The following is a 20,906-nucleotide window of genomic DNA, read 5'->3' on the forward strand; positions in this document are numbered from 1 at the left end:
AAACAAGGTTTGGTTCTTTAGACGTGTGTTACCAAAGCAACAGTCTCTGATGAGGACCAAAACAAGCGAGCCGAGATCACCAAGAAGAGGTGGTCTCAGCTTGCTTCAAACTCCCTCTTGTTCATGCGCTGATTCAGAAGTTTTTTTTAAAGGTCACATATTCTCCTCTTCTTCAACCAGTTTCAATAAGTCTCAGAGCTCCTCAAAACATGTGTGTGAAGTTTCTTGTTCTAAATCCACTCTGATCCTGTATTTGATCATGTCTATAAACCCCTCTATTTCAGCCCTGATCAGAACAGGCTGTTTCTGTGTCTGTACCTTTAAATATGTAAATGAGCTGTGTCTGACCACGCCCCCTCTCTGGAAGGGCTTGGGTGTCTCGGGCTTTCTCGCTCCATGTCCTATTGTTTACGGTGAGAAGGCAGACTCAGAGGGCAGAACAAACACCTAGCTGTGGGAGTGTCACCCACCTGGGGGAGGGGTTACTGCCCTTTGTGATGTCATGAAGGGGAAATCTCCAAACGGCCTGTTTGAGCACACATTTTCTGAAAAGTGGAGCAGGCAAAAAACATCTCATCATTGGGGGGTTTGTAGACGGACTACAGACACATATTAGAGTTAGTGGAGGTGGATGTTGCAGAATATGTGACCTTTAACATTTATCAAATATGTTCATCTACCTAAATGTTGATGAGATATTTCACCTCCTCGCTGCTCAGTCAGCCCACGATTCCTTTTATTATGTTCACAATCTAACTAGCAACCAGTACACATTGCTTTATTTTCTTGCATAGTAAGGAAACAAGGCTGTGATGTAATCATGTACAGACAGCTCTCCATTAGTGTGAGATTTGGCCCCGCTTTGGAATATTGCAGTGTGAACGCAAAACGCCCCAGGGAGATGCCACAGTGAATAATTTGATCACCTGAATCGTTACCAAGCAAACGAGCTATAGGTGTTAAAATCACCCTTAATTAAGTCCCTTGTGTTTCTGAAGGAACTTGCGTTTGATTTCCTGCAGTCGTTAGTGGATTTTATTTCGGGGTCTTTGGGGTGAAAAGTCGCCTTTACTCGATGCCTCTAGGTGTGTTTGGTTGAAGTCTTCTGAGTAATTTTCTCAGCTTGAGAAAACGATCATTCTTCGTGGCTGAACAGTCTGAAAGTCTGATGTATCGAGTACCTACTGTATACATCACCGTGATAAATAAAGCTTAAAAATGGATGAACTTCAAGCTTTCAAAAGTTGTGAAAAAGTGCACACCAAGTGGGAAACCTCTTACTGTATTTATGCTCCCTGCTGCCTCTGATTCATCTGTAAATCAAACTCCTGTCTGCTGATATTGAACCCTCAGAGCTCAAATTTCTCCTGAAGGGCTTTTGATTACAAAGAACCAAATGAGAGCTGGCTCCTGCAGACTGCATCCTTCTCCCTGCACTTTCTGTACTCCAGCTATGTCTTGATAAATGTGACGTGAGGCTCAAAGAGTTCGGCCTAGAGCCCAGCAGGAGAATACTTAACCTTCAATAAGTCTCCCGCTTTGACACATGCCATGAGATCTTTGTGGAGTCTTTGGGGCCTGTGTGTTTTTACATGGTGACAAATTGCGAGCCAAAGTGCTTCCTGATCTGTTGGGACTTCAGAGTGTTTCCATTTGAAAGTCAGCCCTGGTGTAATTAATCAGAATAACTCGAGTGTTTCATGTGTTTAAACTGCTCGAGGGAGTTCAGCATGTTGTCACATTTCAACTTAAACCACCCAAAAGTCAACTAATTCTCCATTATTGCATTCATGGACTTACACAAACTACTCATACATCTACACTCCACATCTGTTGAGCAGAAATTTAGACTACTTTTTTTTTTACTTCTGTTGCATATTTTGAGGTCTAATGTGTTCTAAAAGGATTCAAATCACTGCGGTAGATTGCTTCAGCCTGCAGCAGTGAAACAGGCTTAATGGCTGCAACTAGATACTGAGGGCACTGCGCCCAAACAAAGGGCCACTAAAAGTTCTTGTTTTTTTCAGTCCGATTTACACCTGGGCAATAATCATGGAGATTTAACTTCTCAGCATTTGGAAGAACGGTGCACTGAGCTTATGATAGTGAAATGTTCCTCTGTTCAAGTATAGTTTGACATGTTCCGACAATGAAGAATGCTTAAACCACAATTAACCTTCTGGTGTCTTCACCTAACCCTAACCCTTTCACTCGAAGGGCAAGTCGAAATGATCTTGCTACCAGACCAATATCCAGATTTGGTCTGCAATATCAACTGAGATGAAAATTATTATCGGGAAAACATTTTTAGTCATATTGCCCAGTAGGGCTGGGAATCTTTGGGTGACTCATGATTTGATTTTGATTCCTGGGGTCACGATTTGATTTGAGAATCTATTTTCAATTCAGATCTACTCCAGTCATGACTGGCTGAATTTTCTTGCTGCTCCATTTGGTGTTCTACTGAGCTAAAGAGCTAGGCTTAGCACTTAGCAGGGAGTGGCTGATTTTTGGAAGTTATGAATCGATTTGAAATCTCAGAAGATAAGAATCTTGATTTTGACATAAATAGATTTTTTTTCCCCACCTCTATCGCCCAGCTATGGTCAGCTTGTCATCCTAAGACGTACAGAGATGGACCTTTTTATTTTAGAGTAATGTGCTTTTTTAAAACCAGGACCAGCTCTTCAATGCCAACAAACTCCATTGACAAAAACAGAGATTTTACCATTCAGAACATGTGAGCTGCTGGTCTAACACTCAGTATGTTTACAGGATGTCTAAAAAGTAGATTTTATTCTGGAAGTCTGACTGAAATCGTACTACATCGAATTTTCAAAATCAGACTAGCACCCCTGGATAATGTAGTTTTGGGTCAAACCAACCTTTGCCTTCTGCACAAACAATTAGTTCCCAAGCTGGGCTCCAAACATCTTACATGTGTAGGAGAAAGATGGCGTTGTTGGATGTCTCTGCATATTACCATATCATCTGTCATTTGGATTTACCCTTTAAAAACTCAATGAAATCCATCACTGCCACTTGGCTCACTGGCAGATTTCATTTCAGAGGCGTCTTTTGTTTTGATTTTTGTCGGCCATGTTTTATCTCCTCCTGTAAAGATGCTGACGACAGGTAGGCTCGTATGGCACGCTGATGCAGCTTTTCACGTCAGTTGTTGTCTTATTGCACCAAACACTGTTCTCTTTATCGTCATGTCATCACTTTTATGAATTTCACACACACACACGCGTGCTCGAGGTGCAGCAGTCACAACACGGAGAGCCGTCCTCCCACACACTCGCTGATTTGTGGAGCCGCTCGCCGAAGCTGCCAGACACACATTTAGATTAATGACGAATCAGTCAGTAAAGCTGCCACTGTGCTTCATTATTGCCATGCGGTTAACGGGCCAGCGTTGAGGCGTCGCCATGGAGACGGCCTAATGGCAGCGCGTCTGAACAAACGGAGGTAAAAGAAGCTCTTTTGGAACCAGTGAAGGGGGTGCTATTTTGGCAATAGGCGGCAGCGGCTCATGCTGCTTAAGCACCTCATTTGGAGACTCGGCTGCCATTTAATCGACTCTGAAGATGGCATCTCTTCAGAGGTGTTTGTGATATTTCACAGGATTGTCACTTTTATGGAAAGATGTAAGGCGCCGTAATGGGAAAGAAATGGGAGAGCCGGGTGAAAAGAGTTTGAGATTTGTGGCCTGTGCAGAGCAGGAAAGATGCCCGGAGAGATGATCTGCTTTTTGTGGTTTTTAACACCAAAGTGCTCTTTGTTACTGCAGGATGAAAAAAAAAAAAAAAAAAACCCCGCCTCAAACTGAGATTTGTCCTGGTTAAAAAAAACGGAGACTATGTGGTGTCTCAGCACGACTGGCTCTCTAATCAAGGACAGTTTCACCAAACCAAACCTCCAACAGACCAGGTAGCATTAAGAAGTAGGGCACAAAGAATCCAAATCTTCAGCCTGCTGCAAAACTGGAAGATTTTCAAACTTTTTTTTTTTTTTTAGCTTTTTATGCTTTCATTATAGAGACATGACAGTGATAGAGTCAGAAACTAGGAGAGAGAGAGGAAAGACATGCAGGAAAGGATCCACAGGTGGGATTCAAACCCAGGCCCCCCACCTGGAGGACTCTCCTCCGGGCCACATGAAAAGGTCTCACATTGGGCCCCACCATCACATCTCAAACTGACCCCGGAGCATTTCTATAACCACACCTCCAAACTATCTTTGTTTAACACCCTGAAAATGGTAGATAAATAATCACTGTAATATTTCCTCATAGTTTGAAAATAATTAAAATCTTTTAATATACAAACCTTTCAGACTGTTGAGTTCATACAGGATGATAAAAGATTCTTGTACAGCTGCAGGGCAGACACGTTTTCTGAAACGATATCAGAGCTGGTACTCCAACAACGCAACGGACTCTTTAAAGTCGGTGCTCTCAAACGGGTTACAAACCTTGCACCTCTTCACCAGTCACATTCACGTCTCTCCTGACGTGATATTAACGTATTCCTCTCCTCTGTCGTTGTTTTTGAGACTCTGACATGGTCTCATCACGTACAGTTGAACTCCTCTCGCCCCTCAGTGACCTAATTCGACTTAATGAGGCCAATTCCACGGGTCAATATTTGATGTAAGGCTCCAAAGAAAGTCGCTCTGAACGGTTCAGGACAAACACACACACACACACACACACACACACACACACACTGTCACACCCAGGTGATAAATCCAGTCTCACCTGTGTCTTGTTCTCTTACAAGGGATGAGTGCAGGTACATCTGTTCATCAGCTGAAGGTTCATGTGTCCTCATTAGGGAACACTGAAGGCGGCTGTGGTCTGTTTATGCAAAAGTGTGAAATGATCTTAATATTTTTTTAGTATTCTGTGTATGCCTTAACTCTGTGTCAGGTCGTGTATGCCTCCTTTAAAAGGTTGGTTGCTTTAAAGGCTTTATATGCGATTTTTTTTTTTTTTTTTTTTTTTTTTTTTTAATGCTACATTCTTTATTATGCTCGTATCTTCACACTGCATGTAAATTTACCCGAAATGACCGTGATCTAGAAACACTTACGAGACATTCAAATAAGCAGTGAGTACAGTATGTTATTCTTCTTTTCTCTAGTCCCTCAATTAAATAACTTTTATTCGCGAGGGGAGGAGTCAGCTGGCCGTCCGGGCGATGTAAACAAAGTGAAGATAGGACTCTGGAAACATCACAGACAGTGGGACTCGGGTGTTACACCCATTATAGACATGAATCACAGAGTTATTTTCAGAGGATATACTTGCCTTTAAGAGAATCAGTGTGGTTACACCATTTCCTTAGCAGCTGTTTATCAGACATATTGTTAAATTTAGAAAAAGAGAGAGAGAGAGGTCCGCTGCCCGTATGTCCCTCCTGTAAATGTGTCGATTGAGGTGCAACACTCGTGTCAAATCTGAAGTTTCTGTTGTCTTCTTTTTAGTGTTCTTGTGCAGCTTCTTGCTAACCTGCACTCGTAATTTAAGATGATCGTTGTGAAAGGCGTCATAGTCAATAATCCTCCTCGTAGAAATAAGCATCAAATCACAGAGAGAACAATCATGATTCACATTTTAGCAAGAATCGTGCAGCCCCTCTGGACACAGGCCCCAGGTTCCCCTTAACAGCATCTTGTTAAAAAGATATGAACATTAGTGTTGCGGAGGCTAAATTGTCAGACAGTCGGCAATGGGTTCTGAGAATGTTATATCTGTCATCTTTGGTGTTTTTTAGTGAATACCAAACAGCACTACCTGCAGGTATGCAGAGTCCTGTCCTCTGAATGTGTGGTGGAGAAGAGGCCGTTAGCTGTTGTCTCTGTGGTGTGTTCAGGTTCTGGAGTCCGGAGATGTGAGCCTTTGTTGCAGCTTGTGGTTTGATATCGCTTTGGGACTTAAAGAATAACTTCCAGCTGGGTCTCAGGTCTGGAAAAACAAAAAAAATCTTCACCATGTATTGTCTAAAATGCAGCTAAAATATTCTCTTTTTGCAGCTTTAATGGACTCATTGTTGCCGCTCTGACTTAAAAAAAACTTCTGCATCTGTTTATTTAAGCTGCAGCGACCTGAAGCTTCAAGTTTACACCTCCTGTCGAGTGTGAGACAGAAAATCACTTCACTGAAGTCAAAGTGGAGAACAAAAGCTGAGGGTGGAGGAGTATCTCCTTTCCTTAAAGAAAGAGCGTTCTGTTCTGTTAGCCAGATTGGCGACAGTATAAGCCCCTTACAGTGCACACTTACACACACTTACACACACACACACACACACACACACAGATTGATGCCTTAATGATTGGGCCAACATGTTAGCCCCCTGGCCATCTCCTGCGCTCAGAGGAACACTCACATGAAACCTTTTAACTCCCCTCGTCCTCCGCTCAGGCTTAATTTGCGGCTTGTGAGCGCATACCACATAAGTCAAGTCAGCGCAGTGACCTACACATCGGATCCAGATCCCGGGGCTGAAATCTGCGCTGCATTCCTCCGCTCTTTGCTGTGGCTTTTGCTAATGTGAGCTCCGATGATACATGTATTGATATCCTGCAGGAGATGAAGGAGGCTTCCTCTGCATGTGTGTGGCTCCCCTTTTTTTTTTTTTTTTTTTTGATTCCATCATAACTTCCTTCATTTCAGAGGTTAAATATGAACTTCTCCTCCGGTCTGCAGTCCTCGAACGCTCCTTCAGTTTCACTTTTATGTCCAGAGAGAGAGAGAGGTGAATCAAAAGCATGTGTGCACATAAGGAGAAAAACTCTTATTGAAGCTTTTGAACAGAAGCCAAATATTTCTTAAAATACGATATTTTGTTTGAGGTGAGAAAGAAAGCGAGGAGGATTTGACTCGTACATGTTTTTAAAAATCGCAGTGGCAGCCAAATGAAAGTGATGATTGTACCGTCTGATTGTACGGCTGTCTCATGTTATTCTGTGTGTTGCTGGATGTGTGAAGAGTCTACTTTAAGCAGAAAACTTCACTGTAGATTAAAACAAAAATGCATGCAGTGTTTACACAGAAGATGCCCCCGGGCTGATCTTAATTACGGTGTCATCACTCTCTTTGACTTGACGCAGCCCCAGAGCGCTGATGGTTGTCAGAGGACGGAGTCAAACAGGAGCAGGCACATTTTTAAATGCTCAAACAGGATCTGCAGAAATACTGCATGGTCTAGTTCAGGAGGGGGGGATCTTCTTCTGCATGTTTCAAAACCTGAAACTTGACCACGTTTGAGCTTAACGACACTGATGTCAAGTCTCGTGGTTCCTATAATTTGATGTTACATCAAGATAATGTGTCAGGTCTTCTAAATCATCGGTGCAAGAACATTCATAGGCTGTCCAATAAAGTTCTGGATTTAAATTAATTAACAGGTATCGGAAGAATGTAGTTTTATAATCCGGCGAGGGGAAATTCAGTCTTACACTCTGTTGAGACATGCTACACACACACACACACACACAGACACAGGCTGTAACACACACACACATGCTACACACATGATCCTGTGGACGTGCACTAATGGAGAGATGTCAGAGTGAGGGCGAGATGATGAGGGAGGGGGTCAGTGCCTTGCTCAATGTCACCTCGGCAGTGCTCAGGAAGTGACCTAGCACCTCTCCAGCTATCAGACCAATTTCCTGACTTGGTCCGCACCGGGACTTGAGTCAGCGACCCTCTGGTTCCCAACCCAAGTCCCTACAGTTTGAGCTACAACTCAATCTGTGTTAAGATCTGCAGCATTAAAGCTAGTCAGCTAACTAAAGCCTGATTCAGACTTACATCAAATCTACACACTTACCCAAGCTCTTCAGTGTTTCCCCTATATGCATCTAGCGGAGGTGCACCGCTGCTTGACTCCAGCTTACCTCCTTAGAAACTAAAATTATAATAATTTGTGCTACGGAATCAAATGTGACCATCGTTTTCAAATACATTATTCATTTTCTTTTGTACATTTCTGACTCCTCCCGTCTTCTGCCATTACCCACGAGCCAGTTTATGACAATAGGGTGGTTGTTGGTTGATAATTTTTTCCAATAAATGTGACAAAATTCCACCTCACCTCCGCTGCTACAACTCCAACCTAGGGGAAAAACTGCTGTTGTGAGCGCTACATACTATGGTGCGTTGCTGTGTCTGCATAGCTCCGCCATACTCGCTCGTAGGCCGTCTGATTTCACAATGGGAGGTTTGAGCTGATAAATATTGAGCAGCAGTTGACTTTACTGCAATTAATGCGAAGAAGAAAAGTGAGGAGACGTCGGAGGAGATAGATGTACAGCCGCTGAATCAGTCGACGCAGAGGACTAAAATTTAGCAGCTTGTTTGGCTACAGGGAGACGCGGAGGAGGAAATGTAGATTTGACGAATCATTGTGTCGTCTGCAGCCTTTAAGATCACACAAGTGTACACACATTACGATGCTACTCAGCAATCCAATCACAGGGATTGACTTCTGCAAAGTTTTGCCGAAAAGTCACGTTTTTGATGAGGTGCACATCAGGTTTCGTACGAAGGCTTCTGTGCAGAAACAGAGCTACGAGAACCTGCGGCGTCGATTCATCACAGAAGTGTAAATCAGCCGTAAACGACTCAACATAGAATGTGTTCGTGAGCGTCTCAGTGAAACGACTATAAGGCAAACCTAAAGAAAAAAACGGAATATTATTGTGTCTCAGCAGAAATCTACGACCCCGTCCCAAATCAGGACTTCCAGTTTTACACAGAAAAACTTACAAAGAATCCACAGAGCATGAAACCAAGAGAACGTGAGCCGTGACTGATTCTGAGCCGGTGTGTACATGATGGGACTAAACGTTAGGAGTGTGATGTGTTCTTTTGGAAGGAAAACTTTGAGTGTGTAGACCCCCTCCTCCCCCTCCTCCTCCTCCTCTCTCTCTACGTCTGGCAGGAATCAAAAGCTGCAGGAAATTCACCAGTAATTGTTTTACGATCCTCAGAAATCATACCTACTTGTATCGCTGAACACAAAGAAAGCAAGAGCCATGAAAGCTGCAGACTGCTGCTGTATGAAAGGAGGAGGAGGAGGAGGAGATAGACGGGGCAGCCGCCACCGCCAAATAACAGGAACTGAGCTGTAAATGCCGGCTCTCCCTGGCTTCAGTCAATGAAAGGAGGTAGCAGGAAGTGGTTTATTGAAGCACGGTTTATATGGGCTGTCTGTTGGCAGCTCTTTCACTCCTTTCTCACTCAGCCGGCCCGTAAAACATTTGTCTTTTATTTACAGCACCTCCACACACACCAGAGCTGCAACATTTCACTCACTAATGACTCCACGGCCTCTCGCTTTTTTTTATTTATTTTTTTTAATCAATGAAAACATCACAACACAAACAACCTCATGCTAAGTGTAGCATGCATCTTTTTAAAGCTAATCAAATTCAGGTGTTGTGGAGGTAATTAACCACACTGAACGCCAAATATTCTCCGTCTGCAGTTTCTCAATTTCATGCTTCTCTGTTTTATAAATCTCTGGGTTTGAGCCATCCATCTGCACGTTTCAGAGATGCTTTCTTGGCCCGTGGTAAACTGTCTTGGTATCGTTAGTATTTTATTGATTAATGGAAGTGAATAGTTAACAGATCGAGCCAAATCTCCAGTGTTGAAGCTCAACAAATTTGATCCTCATCCTGATGTAATTTTTACCACCTTGCTTGAGATAGTTTTCCGTTTCTAAGCATTGTTAATGGTTCCCAGTACCCAAATTGAATGTTTAAACTTAAGGTGGATCATTTCTACCCAATGGGGATTTGTCACCAAACATCTGTAAAGTTTGTAAGATTGTAAAAAATGTCTCTTGCTTGGACACTTTTTTTCTTTGTGTTTTTGCAAGACACTTAAAAATGCATGTGTCCCAGACTCAGACTTCACATGTTCAGGGAACAGTGTTGTGTGTGCATGGAGGTGCGATAAGAGTGGAGGCAAAGGGAGGGACGGAGAGGAAAAGCAAACATTGTAAAAAGAAAAATGTACAGCTATCATCATCGCCATCAGCACCAATGAAATAATAACATGAAGTCATTGACAAAATTAAGAAGCAATAACAAAGGAAACAGGAGGAGTGCCGCCCCGCCCCCAGTAGCAAATCCATGGGTACTTTCATTTTGTATTCTTTTTGGGCCTTTTATTTTAGAGACAGGACAGTTGATGGAGTCTGAAATGGAGAGGAAAGGAGCCACAGGTCGGATTTGAACCCGGGCTGCCCGCTTGGAGGACTAAAGCCTCTGTACATTGGGTGCACACTAACCTCTAGGTTACCGATGCCCCCCTTTGATCCTTTTTTTTGATACCACATGTTTTAAAACCACTACTGCCTCATGTATTAAAATTCTACTTAATAGGTGAGCTGCATAAGAGACGACGGAGTCCATCAATTTTTTTCAGGTTAAACTCCCTCACTTAATTGCACAAAAACACATTAAATTGTTGTCAAAGTGCGAGAGTTTACCTGCAATATTTTATTATTACAAACTAGGACTGCCTCGGATCAACATCGATATCGGCTCTGCTGACAGACATCAGCACATCGGCAAATAATGTGACATGACCCGATGTCGGTAGGCGATGTTTCTTTGTTGTGCCAAATCAATTTAATGCTGACATCTAGTCCACCTGACCACTGATTCAGAGGAGAGGTTTTTATTTGGCAGATGAAGTCACCTGTTGGACAAACTCTGACTCTTCATTGTCAAACACGAGATAATAAGTCGGCATTGAGGGAGTCTGACTCCAAAAGAAGTCATGACACAAATATCGGTATGAGCATGGGCCTGATTTTCCCAATCGGTGCATCTCTGTTAAAAACAAATGCTGTGCATCTTGACAGGATAATCAAAATCGAATCATATAGACCAGTTAGCGGTTCGATTCAATATCACGATGGGTTGCATCCTCAGATTTCAAACATCAGTATCGGCATCAGCCCTTATTTTCCCGATCGGTGCATCTCTATAAAAACAAATGCTTTGCATCTTAACTGGTCCCACTCTTCGATTTTGATTATCCTGCCAACGGTTTGACTTGACATCACGATGCATCACAACAGGTTGCATATTACTCCACGTGCTGACTGAACTCCCATTTTTATATCATTGAGGAATCAATAACAACATAAACATCATTCACTTTGTAAACCTAAATAAATAAAGGAATAACTGCTTGGTACAGGTGACTTTCTGCAACACATGATAGTTCTCCTCAGGGGAGATAAGAGAGGATGTTTGTTGTTGTTGTATCCCCGTGATTGTAACCCCAACCCCCCCACCCCCACCCCCACCCCCCCATCATCCCACTCACCTCTCCATCTGTGTTTGCTCCCCTGAGGTGGGCGTGGCTTCACACCTGTGTGGTTTAAGTCTAGGATGTGCAGATGGTGTTTTCCAAATTAAGTTTCATGGGGTTTATTTTGGTGCTGGTGCCTCTGTTTGGTCTCACAGCAGGTGTGGAGGAAGATTTTATCCTGATTAAGACGTGCAGCAAGAGGAAAAAGTGTTTGGTTTTTTGTCACATTTTTTGGCCTAAATCTGCCCCCGACTCGACACCTGTAAGTCTCTGGTCTAGTGAGTCGCCTTGCAGCAGAAGCCTGGATGTTTCTTTGAGTCTAGTCTTTAATCCCGGCGGTCTAATCTTGACCCCGTTTGAGTTCTAGGGGTCTTGTTGTTAGCTGATTAGCGTGAGGTCGTTAGGGTCGGCAGAGTTCCTGCTGGACGGAGGAGAAAAGTGTAGTGTGAGGTTGTTTTTAAGGGACTGTGCTCAGTCATCCAGAGACGCCTTCCCTACTGAGCTGCTAATCACCACCCGCCATTGTTAGAGAAGCTCGGATCAAGACTGCTCAGTGTTTTTAAGACCACTGCACCGCCATACGAGTCTGGCCTTCTGCAGCAAGACGTCGTTTACTCTGCTAAAAGTTTAATGATGTGCAAATGATGTTTTGAAAGGAGAGTTATACATATCGCTTTTGTTGATATTGTCAGTTTTTTCTTTTGGAGTGATGCGACACTTTCTGTACACTTTAATTAAAATCCACTTTAGTGTTTTTGAACATATATTTGGGTAACCTGAGTGTCTACTGACCCACAAAATGTGAAATAAACCCATCCAGTCCTTTGTTTGTGGTCTACATAAGTCTTACAACACAGAGAAAAATGATCTGTTTCAAATGTGCTCTCCTTGTGATGTCACAGTGGGATATTGGTTAAAAAAAATCCCCTCCCCTGGTATCTCTACCCATGGACTCTACCTCCAGCCTAGAACAAAACTTTTGCGCAGGTCCGCCGTTTTCAGGAAAACATGAGGGACTGCTAGCTGGGCTACGGCTAATGTGAGTTGCCTTGTTTTTAGTTAAAGGATTCTCAGAGCCCGACCGATTTATTGTCCGGCCGATAATATTAGTGTATCTAGTCTCGGTGATGTCACTCATGTAGAAAAAAAGAAAGAAAATGTTTTTTTCTTTCTCTTAAAAAATAGTTGGCAGGGGTCGTTTTCAGTCGCTGTTAGTTAGCTGCAGTCTTCTACTTCTGCTTTTGATTGGGTATTATTTTTGGTGTAGTGATGCCTGAAGAAGTGGGTATAATTTTCCCCCAATTGTTTCTTATAAGTGGCCCATCCAGCAGAGGATAAACGGCCTCTGACATGTAAGACTACTAGAGCCCGACCGATTGATTGGCCCCCGATATTAGCATTTCAAGTGACTATCGGTATCGGCTAATGACATTACAGATATGTGCCTATATTACGAGATTTATTCACCAGTCAAACAACATTTAATTTGAGTTTCATTGTATCACACTAGCAGTTCTCTGTCACCAGCAGAGGGCGCTATATGGATTACAACAAGCATCATCACTCTGCAGAGTGTCGAGCGGTGATGCACGTACACGCTCAGTTAGCTTACAGCTGAGTGACCATCTTGTCTTGCAAGTGTTTGATAACTGCATGTGAGGGATCAACACAATAAATGTGTATATCTATCTTTCTTTAAAGATCGAACATAGATATCGGCCAATATATCGGTGTCTGATTTTTATTTAATTTTTTCCTCCCTGATATCAGTATCAGCACCAAATGTCCCATATAGGTTGGCCCTTGTGTTTATCCTTTATATGTTTTTTAACCGGTAGCCAAATTGTCTGCAGCATTGTCCCGCTCTGTAAAACAAACCGACCTAACTGTTCAACGCTGAAAGAAGGAATCGAACTTTAAGATCAGTGTTTCTCCCACGCTTTTTGGCCAAAGCTAATTGTTGGCTGGCTCGCCTTCCTCCCAGAGAGTTTAAGATTCAGAGGTCGTACGATGAAAATATCTCAGGAGCACTTTAAGTGTTCCTTTGGTTGCAGGTCATTTGATCCTACAGGTCGAAGTCTTTGTTTCATCGAAGTCTTATTGTTTGTAATTAATAGAATAGAATCAGCTTTATTGGCCATGTATGCTTACACACACACAGAATTTGTCTTCAGTGACTGTGCTCTCAATGTACAAAGTTAAACATTAAACATAATATAAGCAAAAAAAAAACACTAATATATACAAGGCTAAATAAGACAATTACGACGGAGGATTAGGGCCATGTTAAAAAATTTTTTTTTTTTTAATTTACGAGATTAATCACGTAAATTAATGAGTTTGAGACCGGCCTGCGCAAAATGATGAAAGTAGAACTCTTAAAGTATTTTCCTCTGCAGACAACTTCCTCTAAGTCAGTGTGGTTCTTTCTTCAGTTTCTTGTATCATTTCAGGGTGCTGATATTTTATGACAATGTGAAGATGATGTGTCAAAAGCATGTGTAGTTTCATATCTGCATAAGTAAAGCCCCAACACAACTATTTGTGTCTGTTATCGGTCTGCCTTGTTAAAGTGTCTCATGTGCAGAGACAGTTTGTGCCCTGTTCCTCATTTTACAGATAAACAAGTTCTTACAAGTTAAAGTGAAAACTTCTCTTGAACTGTTTTTACCGACTACACAAGGAAGTATCCTATTTCCTTATTAGTGAAACCTTTAGGACAAGATGCTCCATGTTTGTCATTTGAGAACAGGATGCTGCTGCTCTTCTGATATAGACTAAAATAACAACTTTATTATTTTAAGACTTTAGGAGTTCTACTTTGGTCATTTTCGCGCAGGCTGGTCTCAAACTCGTTAATTTACAAATTTAATCTCGAAATTTAATTTTTCTTTTTTTTCTTTTTTTACGTGGCCCTAATCCTCCGTCGTAGACAATAGTGCAGTGGTGAGTAGTGCAAAAAAATGCTGAGATGAACTTGATGATAAATATATAGTTATGTGTAACAGATCAGATGGTTAATATATGAGGTAGAGTTTTTACAGTGTTTACATACGCAGTGTGCATAGGTTGGTGAGTGGATAATATTTCAGTATGATTAAGCTATTGAAAAATTATAATAGTTATTAATTAATAAAGAAACATTTTTTTATAAAGAAGTCTTAAGATTTGTGATGTTTTCCGCTGCACACGTGGACAGTTGGCACCCAAAGAGAGCCGGCATTAACTGACCAAAGGATGCTGAGCTGAACGGCTCCATTAGGACGTCGACGGTAGCAGATTAACAGTAAATCAGCGGAAGCACGAATACAAGCCTGACTGAAGAATTTCACATTTGCAGTCTTGTCTTTTGTTTTACGCTCAGGTCGGCGGCCCGGCCGGCCTCATTACAAACCAGTCTGTGTAGAAAGGGCAAATCCAGAGTGACTGGCATTGTTCTGTGATTGGCATGAGGGTTTGAACCGCGGCCGTGTTAATAAACCACGCAGCTCTGTCCCGCTTTGAACGCCTCTCAGACCACGGGCGAGTTTCCCGTCACAGGTCAGTGGTCACTTTGTGCGTCTGTGGCTCGCAGACGCTCCTTCAGATAATATTAACCTTTTCCAACCTGAACTGCTGACCCCCGGCACAGATGCTGCTCGGACTTAACCTTCATGGTAGCCGGGTTTGTCTCGTGTCTACATGCAGAATTTTAACCACAATCAGACAGAAAGTTTAAATACGTTCTCATTGAATACACCAGGAGAGCTTTCTCTGTCGATAATAATCAGACAGTATTCATTTAATTATAAGTCCACTAACCCTCCAGGAATCATGATCTAAAAAACACCAGAATAAATGTTTTAATTGTCGAGTCATTCCTTTAATTGGTCAGAAATAAGAGAAGAAATGTACAGCGCTACAGAAGCGAAGAGCAACGAGAGACAGAGCACAAAGTTCACAATTAAATAAAACATAAAATAGTTGAGGAGCCAAAACCAGAGTTGCAGATGTTACAAATGTAGTCTGAACATTCACAGTTATAAAAAAAACAACATAATAGTAGCATAAGGTAAATATTAAAATCTGATTATATTGCACGAGAGGTTGGAGTGAATTTGTCCAGCTTGTGCGTGTGTTTTGGGATCTATACTGGGTCGAACAGTCTGACTTAAGCAGGAAGGAAGGACCTGCGGTATCTCTCCTGCACCCACCCGCAGGTGATGAATCCTCTACTGAAGGCGCTGCCCAGTGCTCACTCACACTAGGCAATCCGTACCGTCCACTTGGTTTGACTAGTGCTCCAATGCTCAAGCTCGGTACACTTCCTGAGACTGACATGTACCTGAGGTAATCTGATAAGGTACCCGGGATGTATCCTCTGCCTCTCTTCATACTCTGGACTACTGCGATAATAACCCTGAACCAGTGGCGACTCTAGAGTCTGTTGGGGCTCTAGGCAAAAAAATAATTGTGGGGCCCTCTGATCCCCATTCATCACCACTGTCCTGATGCTTACCCCTCTTCCTCTTTTATTATTAAAGCACCCAACACCGACTCCTTCATGAAATGTCGCGACCCAAATTTCTGTTTTTTTTTTTTGTTTTTTTTTAATCAAATCACTGTGGCTCAGTTAGTGAGTCTGTCGTCAACCGAAAGGTCGGGGGTTCGATCCCCAGCTCCTGCAGCTACATATCCGATGAGTCCTGCAGCAAGACACTTAACCCAGAGTTGCTCCCGCTGCTTTGTCTGCCACCTGTGACCTACAAAAAACATGACAGAACAAAGAAACGTGTTTAAAAAGCACTTAGATTAATTTTTTTTCCACGCACACATTCACGACCCACTGAAAGAAACTCGACGACCCACTTTTGGGTCCTGACCCACCAGTTGAAAACCCCTAATGTAAACCAGTATCAGCCTCAGACCTCTTGTACGGATTCAGACTTGAACCATGAGGCGTCTCAGTTGAAAACTGAAAACATCTCATCGTGACATCACGTCTGTCCGCTCCTCCACGCTCTGAAGAAAAATACACAAACACGTGTCTGCCGCGTTGGAGCTCTGACTGTGAATTCTTCTTTCCGTGTCAGGCGGTTCAGCTCATCTCCTCGTCGTCATCCTCGGTTTATTTTAAGGTGAGCTGCTGAATGGGCTCTTTTAGCCCGCTGTAATTGAACCTGACCCTCCTGCACAATTAACTCTAACCCACAATATTTGCTCAGTGGTCTCGGGTTTTGGATGGCTCGGCCCCAGCGGTGAGGTCGACCCCACTGTTGTCAGCTCAGCCATCAATCACTGAAGGGGGGGCGGGGCCTCGACAGGAAATGAGAGAGAGCGGGGATGGTTAGATCTGTGTGTTCTGGACGCCTCGAGGGTCTCTCCTGCGTCACTGGAGGCCACGCCGTCAGTTCTGTGGTTAGACGGCTTCCTCTCTGTTCCCCTTTTGGTTCTCCAGCAGTCCACTGGGTCTACTTTCGAGAACAAATGTTTCCCAAGAACCTGTCAGGCACTGAAGTTTGACGCCGGCTGTTTGCATAGGTTCTTAGCCATGTTTACATTTTTTAAATTATCGATACCAGAAACCAAAAATGTTTGTTTTTCTTATGGAAAATGACGTAAACATCGTAGATAGATCCAAACAGTTTGCTGCTTCCTCTGTCTGCTCTTTTTTGCTCAGATCTCCACATTCAGTACTTGGGACTTAATTGGTGGTTATTCTGCAGCCTCCACAGGGAGAGAGTCTGACAAACACACACACCTCCAGGGGAGGAACACCTGAGCTCCAGTAGAGTTTGTTTGTTTTCGAAGACCCCTGAGAGTGATGGGGAGGGGGGGAGTCTTCACCTGCACATTTTGGTTAAAGAGGAAGATGTTGTTTTTAAAACTAATAACAGCTATTTTATTACCACTTTCTCTAAAGCCTCCAAACTCCATCCACAGAAACAGACATTTTACCTCCAGGAACGCAGACGTTGCTGCTCTGCTAGTGGTAGCTTAGGTTGTATTTTAATATTTGGTTTGTATATCCTAGCATCACAGTGAGGAGGTTCCTGGTTTGAATCCCCGTCTGTCAGGATCCTCTCTGTGTGGAGTTTGCATATTCTCCCCGTGAATGTGTGGGTTCTTTCCGGGTACTCCGGCTTCCTCCCACAGTCCAAAGACATGCTCGTTATGTTAACTGGAGACTCTAAATTGTCCCTAGGTGTGAATGTGAGTCTGGCTGGTTGTCTGTCTCTATATGTCAGCCCTGTGATTGGCTGCTGAATAGTCAGGGTGTAACCCCGCCTCTCGTCCAATGACAGCTGGGATCAGCTCCAGCTCCTCGCAACCCCGACTTTATTTTGCTCATCTTACTTCCCTTCCCTACTTCTTGTCTTATCCACACGACATGTACACACACACGCACGACACACACACACACACTTCTGCACTCTCTTACACAGCGTCTTGTCATGCTCCACTGTATTTTGTTGCTTTGTGTTTTAGTGTCTCCGCTTTTTTGACATCATTCATTAGCCGAACACTTAAGACGCCTTAATAAAGTTACCAGATTTCACTCAATAGTCCGTTACCAGACCAGGTGACTCATGTAGGAGGAGTCTTATTGATCATGACCTGTGTCACAACAATCACTCTAAACTAAGACGGCGTCGGCAGCAGGCAGCTGCAGATAAATACTGAAACGAAGGCATCAGAAGCTTCCGTTTGGACATGAGCATCGCACCTCAATCAGGGCATTTAGGGGAGGGATGTACGGACAGTGGACCTCTCTCACTCTCTCTGTCTTTTTCGCTCTCTTGCTTTCTTGAGCGCACAGCAATATATGAAAAAATGGGCGAAAATATACTTGGGCGTAGTGTTGTAGTCAGGACCACACTAACCAAGACCAAGACATACCAGAGACCAGACCAAGACATTTAGGGAGCGAGACCGAGTCAAGACCATAAATATCACTGAGAAATCATCATCTTGTTTGTCACTCCCTTAGTTCATAACACCGGGAAGGTTGCGATCAAAAGTTATCAAAGTTATTTGTTGTTTTAGAAAGAGACGTTTTCCTTCTAATCACAGTAATGACAGGGACAGATAGCCTATCAGTTGTGGTCTTGATTTAAAATCTGGAGACAAGACAGAGTCAAAATTCTTTCGAATCGGGAGACAAGACAGATTTTGAGTACTACAACACTACTTTGGCTTACACAAAATACTGCCTGACACGCTGCTCCTACACGATGCTGTACCTCCACTGATAAACTGATTGTTTACATCCAGGTTGTAGAGCGGGGGCAGCAGGTCCTTCATCCAGAGCTGCAGACCCTGATTAGTGGCGGGCGGCTGATCTGCAGTTTGAGCGAAACATTTGAGCAGCATCGAAGACCCACATATGAATAACCCTTCTAAACGACTAGTAGAAGTAGTAGTTCTGGTTCAGGGCGATGCAGCCACTCGTGTTTCCAAGCAGCGTGCAGAATGTGACGGATGTGATGACAGTTGGTGTTATCGTCCCCCAGCAACCACCGACACGAACAGAGTGCTGCTATATGCTGAGCCGTGATTGGATAAAAAAGCTGCTGTTTCGCAACATGAAAGTGAACGAGTTTAACCCAGTTCTTGTGTTGTGTTCGTCACCTTGAGTTCGAAGGTTGACGGCCGCTCTTTAATCGCTCGTTTCTCTTTCATGGCAGTGATCAAGGACCCGCCGTACAAAGTGGAGGAGTCTGGATACGCAGGCTTCATCCTGCCCATCGAAGTTTACTTCAAGAACAAGGTACGTTAAAACATTTTCACCCACCAGCAAAATAAACACAACATGGTCATCATAACACTCTGACTGTTCTGCTGTGTCCTCTCTCTCTCTCTCTCTCTCTCTCACTCTCTCACTATCTCTCATTCTATATCTCACTCTCTCTCACACTCTCTCTCTCTCTCTCACACTCTCTCTCTCTCTCTCTCTCTCTCTCTCTCTCACACTCTCTCTCTCTCTCTCTCTCTCTCACACTCTCTCTCTCTCTCTCACACTCTCTCTCTCTCTCTCTCTCACTCTCTCTCTCTCTCTCACACTCTCTCTCTCTCTCACACTCTCTCTCTCTCTCTCTCTCTCTCACACTCTCTCTCTCTCTCTCTCACACTCTCTCTCTCTCTCTCTCTCTCGCTCGCTCTGGGTGCATTGCCGATTCTTCATCAGGAAGAACCGAAGAAAGTTCGCTTTGACTACGACCTGTTCCTCCACCTGGAGGGCCACCCGCCTGTCAATCACCTGCGCTGCGAGAAGCTCACCTTCAACAACCCCACGGAGGAGTTTCGAAGGAAGTTGCTCAAAGCCGGAGGGGTAAGAGAGCATTTTTGAGGGAGGGGCGGGGAGACGGATTGAGTGACATTTCTGAATGTGACGCAGCAACTTGAACTGCAGCTAAGTGAGATAATCTCAGCAGGGCGAGGCGACGGATTGTAGGGCCTCAGAAACGCTCAGAATGTGTCAAGACAAAGGTCACAGGATAACCCGGTGGATCTGTTCTAATTGATTGTTATATTAAGTATATCTGCTTTGAGGACTACAGCCTCCTACATGCGTGTGACCTTACCGCTAGGTCATCAGCGCTCCATAATCCCTGTTACTTTGATTGAAATTTAGATCACGACAATTTCTTCTGCTTCCACTGCTGCTGCTTCGCACTTTCCTTTAGTTCCAACCAGAAGTTCAAAACATAAAGACAATACGTTTAAAGACGAGCTTAAGAATCACATTTTCATATTTAGGAAATGGAACTAGCTACCAGGGGTCGTTCATCTTCTGTCCATCAATATGTTATCTAATCCAAGCAGCTCTGATTTTAAAAATAAAAAAATAAATCCATATTAGCCTTATCGAAACTTTAAATCTGCTCTTCATAGCCTTATAGTTCTTTCACACTCGCAGAAATCTCCTTAAAATCTCCTGATATTTTCTTTCTGAGCGTCACGTGTGAACACAAACAGCTGAATGTTTCTCTCTTCACCCGGAGTTTCTCCTCCAGCCTCCTCGTATTTATTCTGCAGAAAGTCAGAGTGAGCTGATGTGAGAACGCAGCAGGATATAATCAGGAGAATTCACCTGGAGCGAGTGGGAGGGGGTGGTGACATTTATTCCCTGTGATCGCTGCACGACCATAGACTGTGTGCACGCCACCTCTACCATCTCCGTGCTCTAATGAACCTGCTGCATTATGTTTCCTGTTCTCCAGTATGTTCTTCTCCACTCTTTAGTTCACATTGAGATTCTGTTCAACTACACGTAGCATTGATAGAAAGACACATATTCTCATTATAGTGTCGTATAGAGGACTCTGCTGCTTCGCCTGCTACTTCCGCGTCCCTCCTGTCTGACAGCGAGTCTCCTGCTGTGAGGTGCATGTATGAAAACCAGATCAGGAGAGTATCCGGGGCAGTCCTCCTGAAATGATCTCGATATTTTCAGGAGTGCATGTTTGAAAACGTCTTTAGTTTCTTCTTCATTGTTGTGCACTGTCAGTGTGTCGGCCCCCGCTTCAGAGAACCCCTGCAGTCAGCAGGTTTTATGACTTTAGCTAAGTGCTCTCTATTT

The 20,906-nt window shown here is 43.4% G+C and overlaps 1 protein-coding gene across 2 annotated transcripts in view; it reads left to right on the forward strand.

Annotated features, from left to right (window-relative positions):
* mllt3 (MLLT3 super elongation complex subunit) overlaps positions 1-20,906 on the forward strand; it is a 45,314-nt gene that overhangs the window by 3,696 nt on the left and 20,712 nt on the right. For both annotated transcript variants that reach the window (XM_061031376.1, XM_061031377.1), the window contains exons 3-4: positions 19,012-19,094; positions 19,512-19,655. In XM_061031376.1, coding sequence (XP_060887359.1) covers positions 19,012-19,094; positions 19,512-19,655 — 227 coding nt within the window. The remainder of the gene's footprint in view (positions 1-19,011; positions 19,095-19,511; positions 19,656-20,906) is intronic.

This window comes from Labrus mixtus, chromosome 23 (genome assembly GCF_963584025.1).
Source record: "Labrus mixtus chromosome 23, fLabMix1.1, whole genome shotgun sequence".
NCBI lineage: Eukaryota > Metazoa > Chordata > Actinopteri > Labriformes > Labridae > Labrus > Labrus mixtus.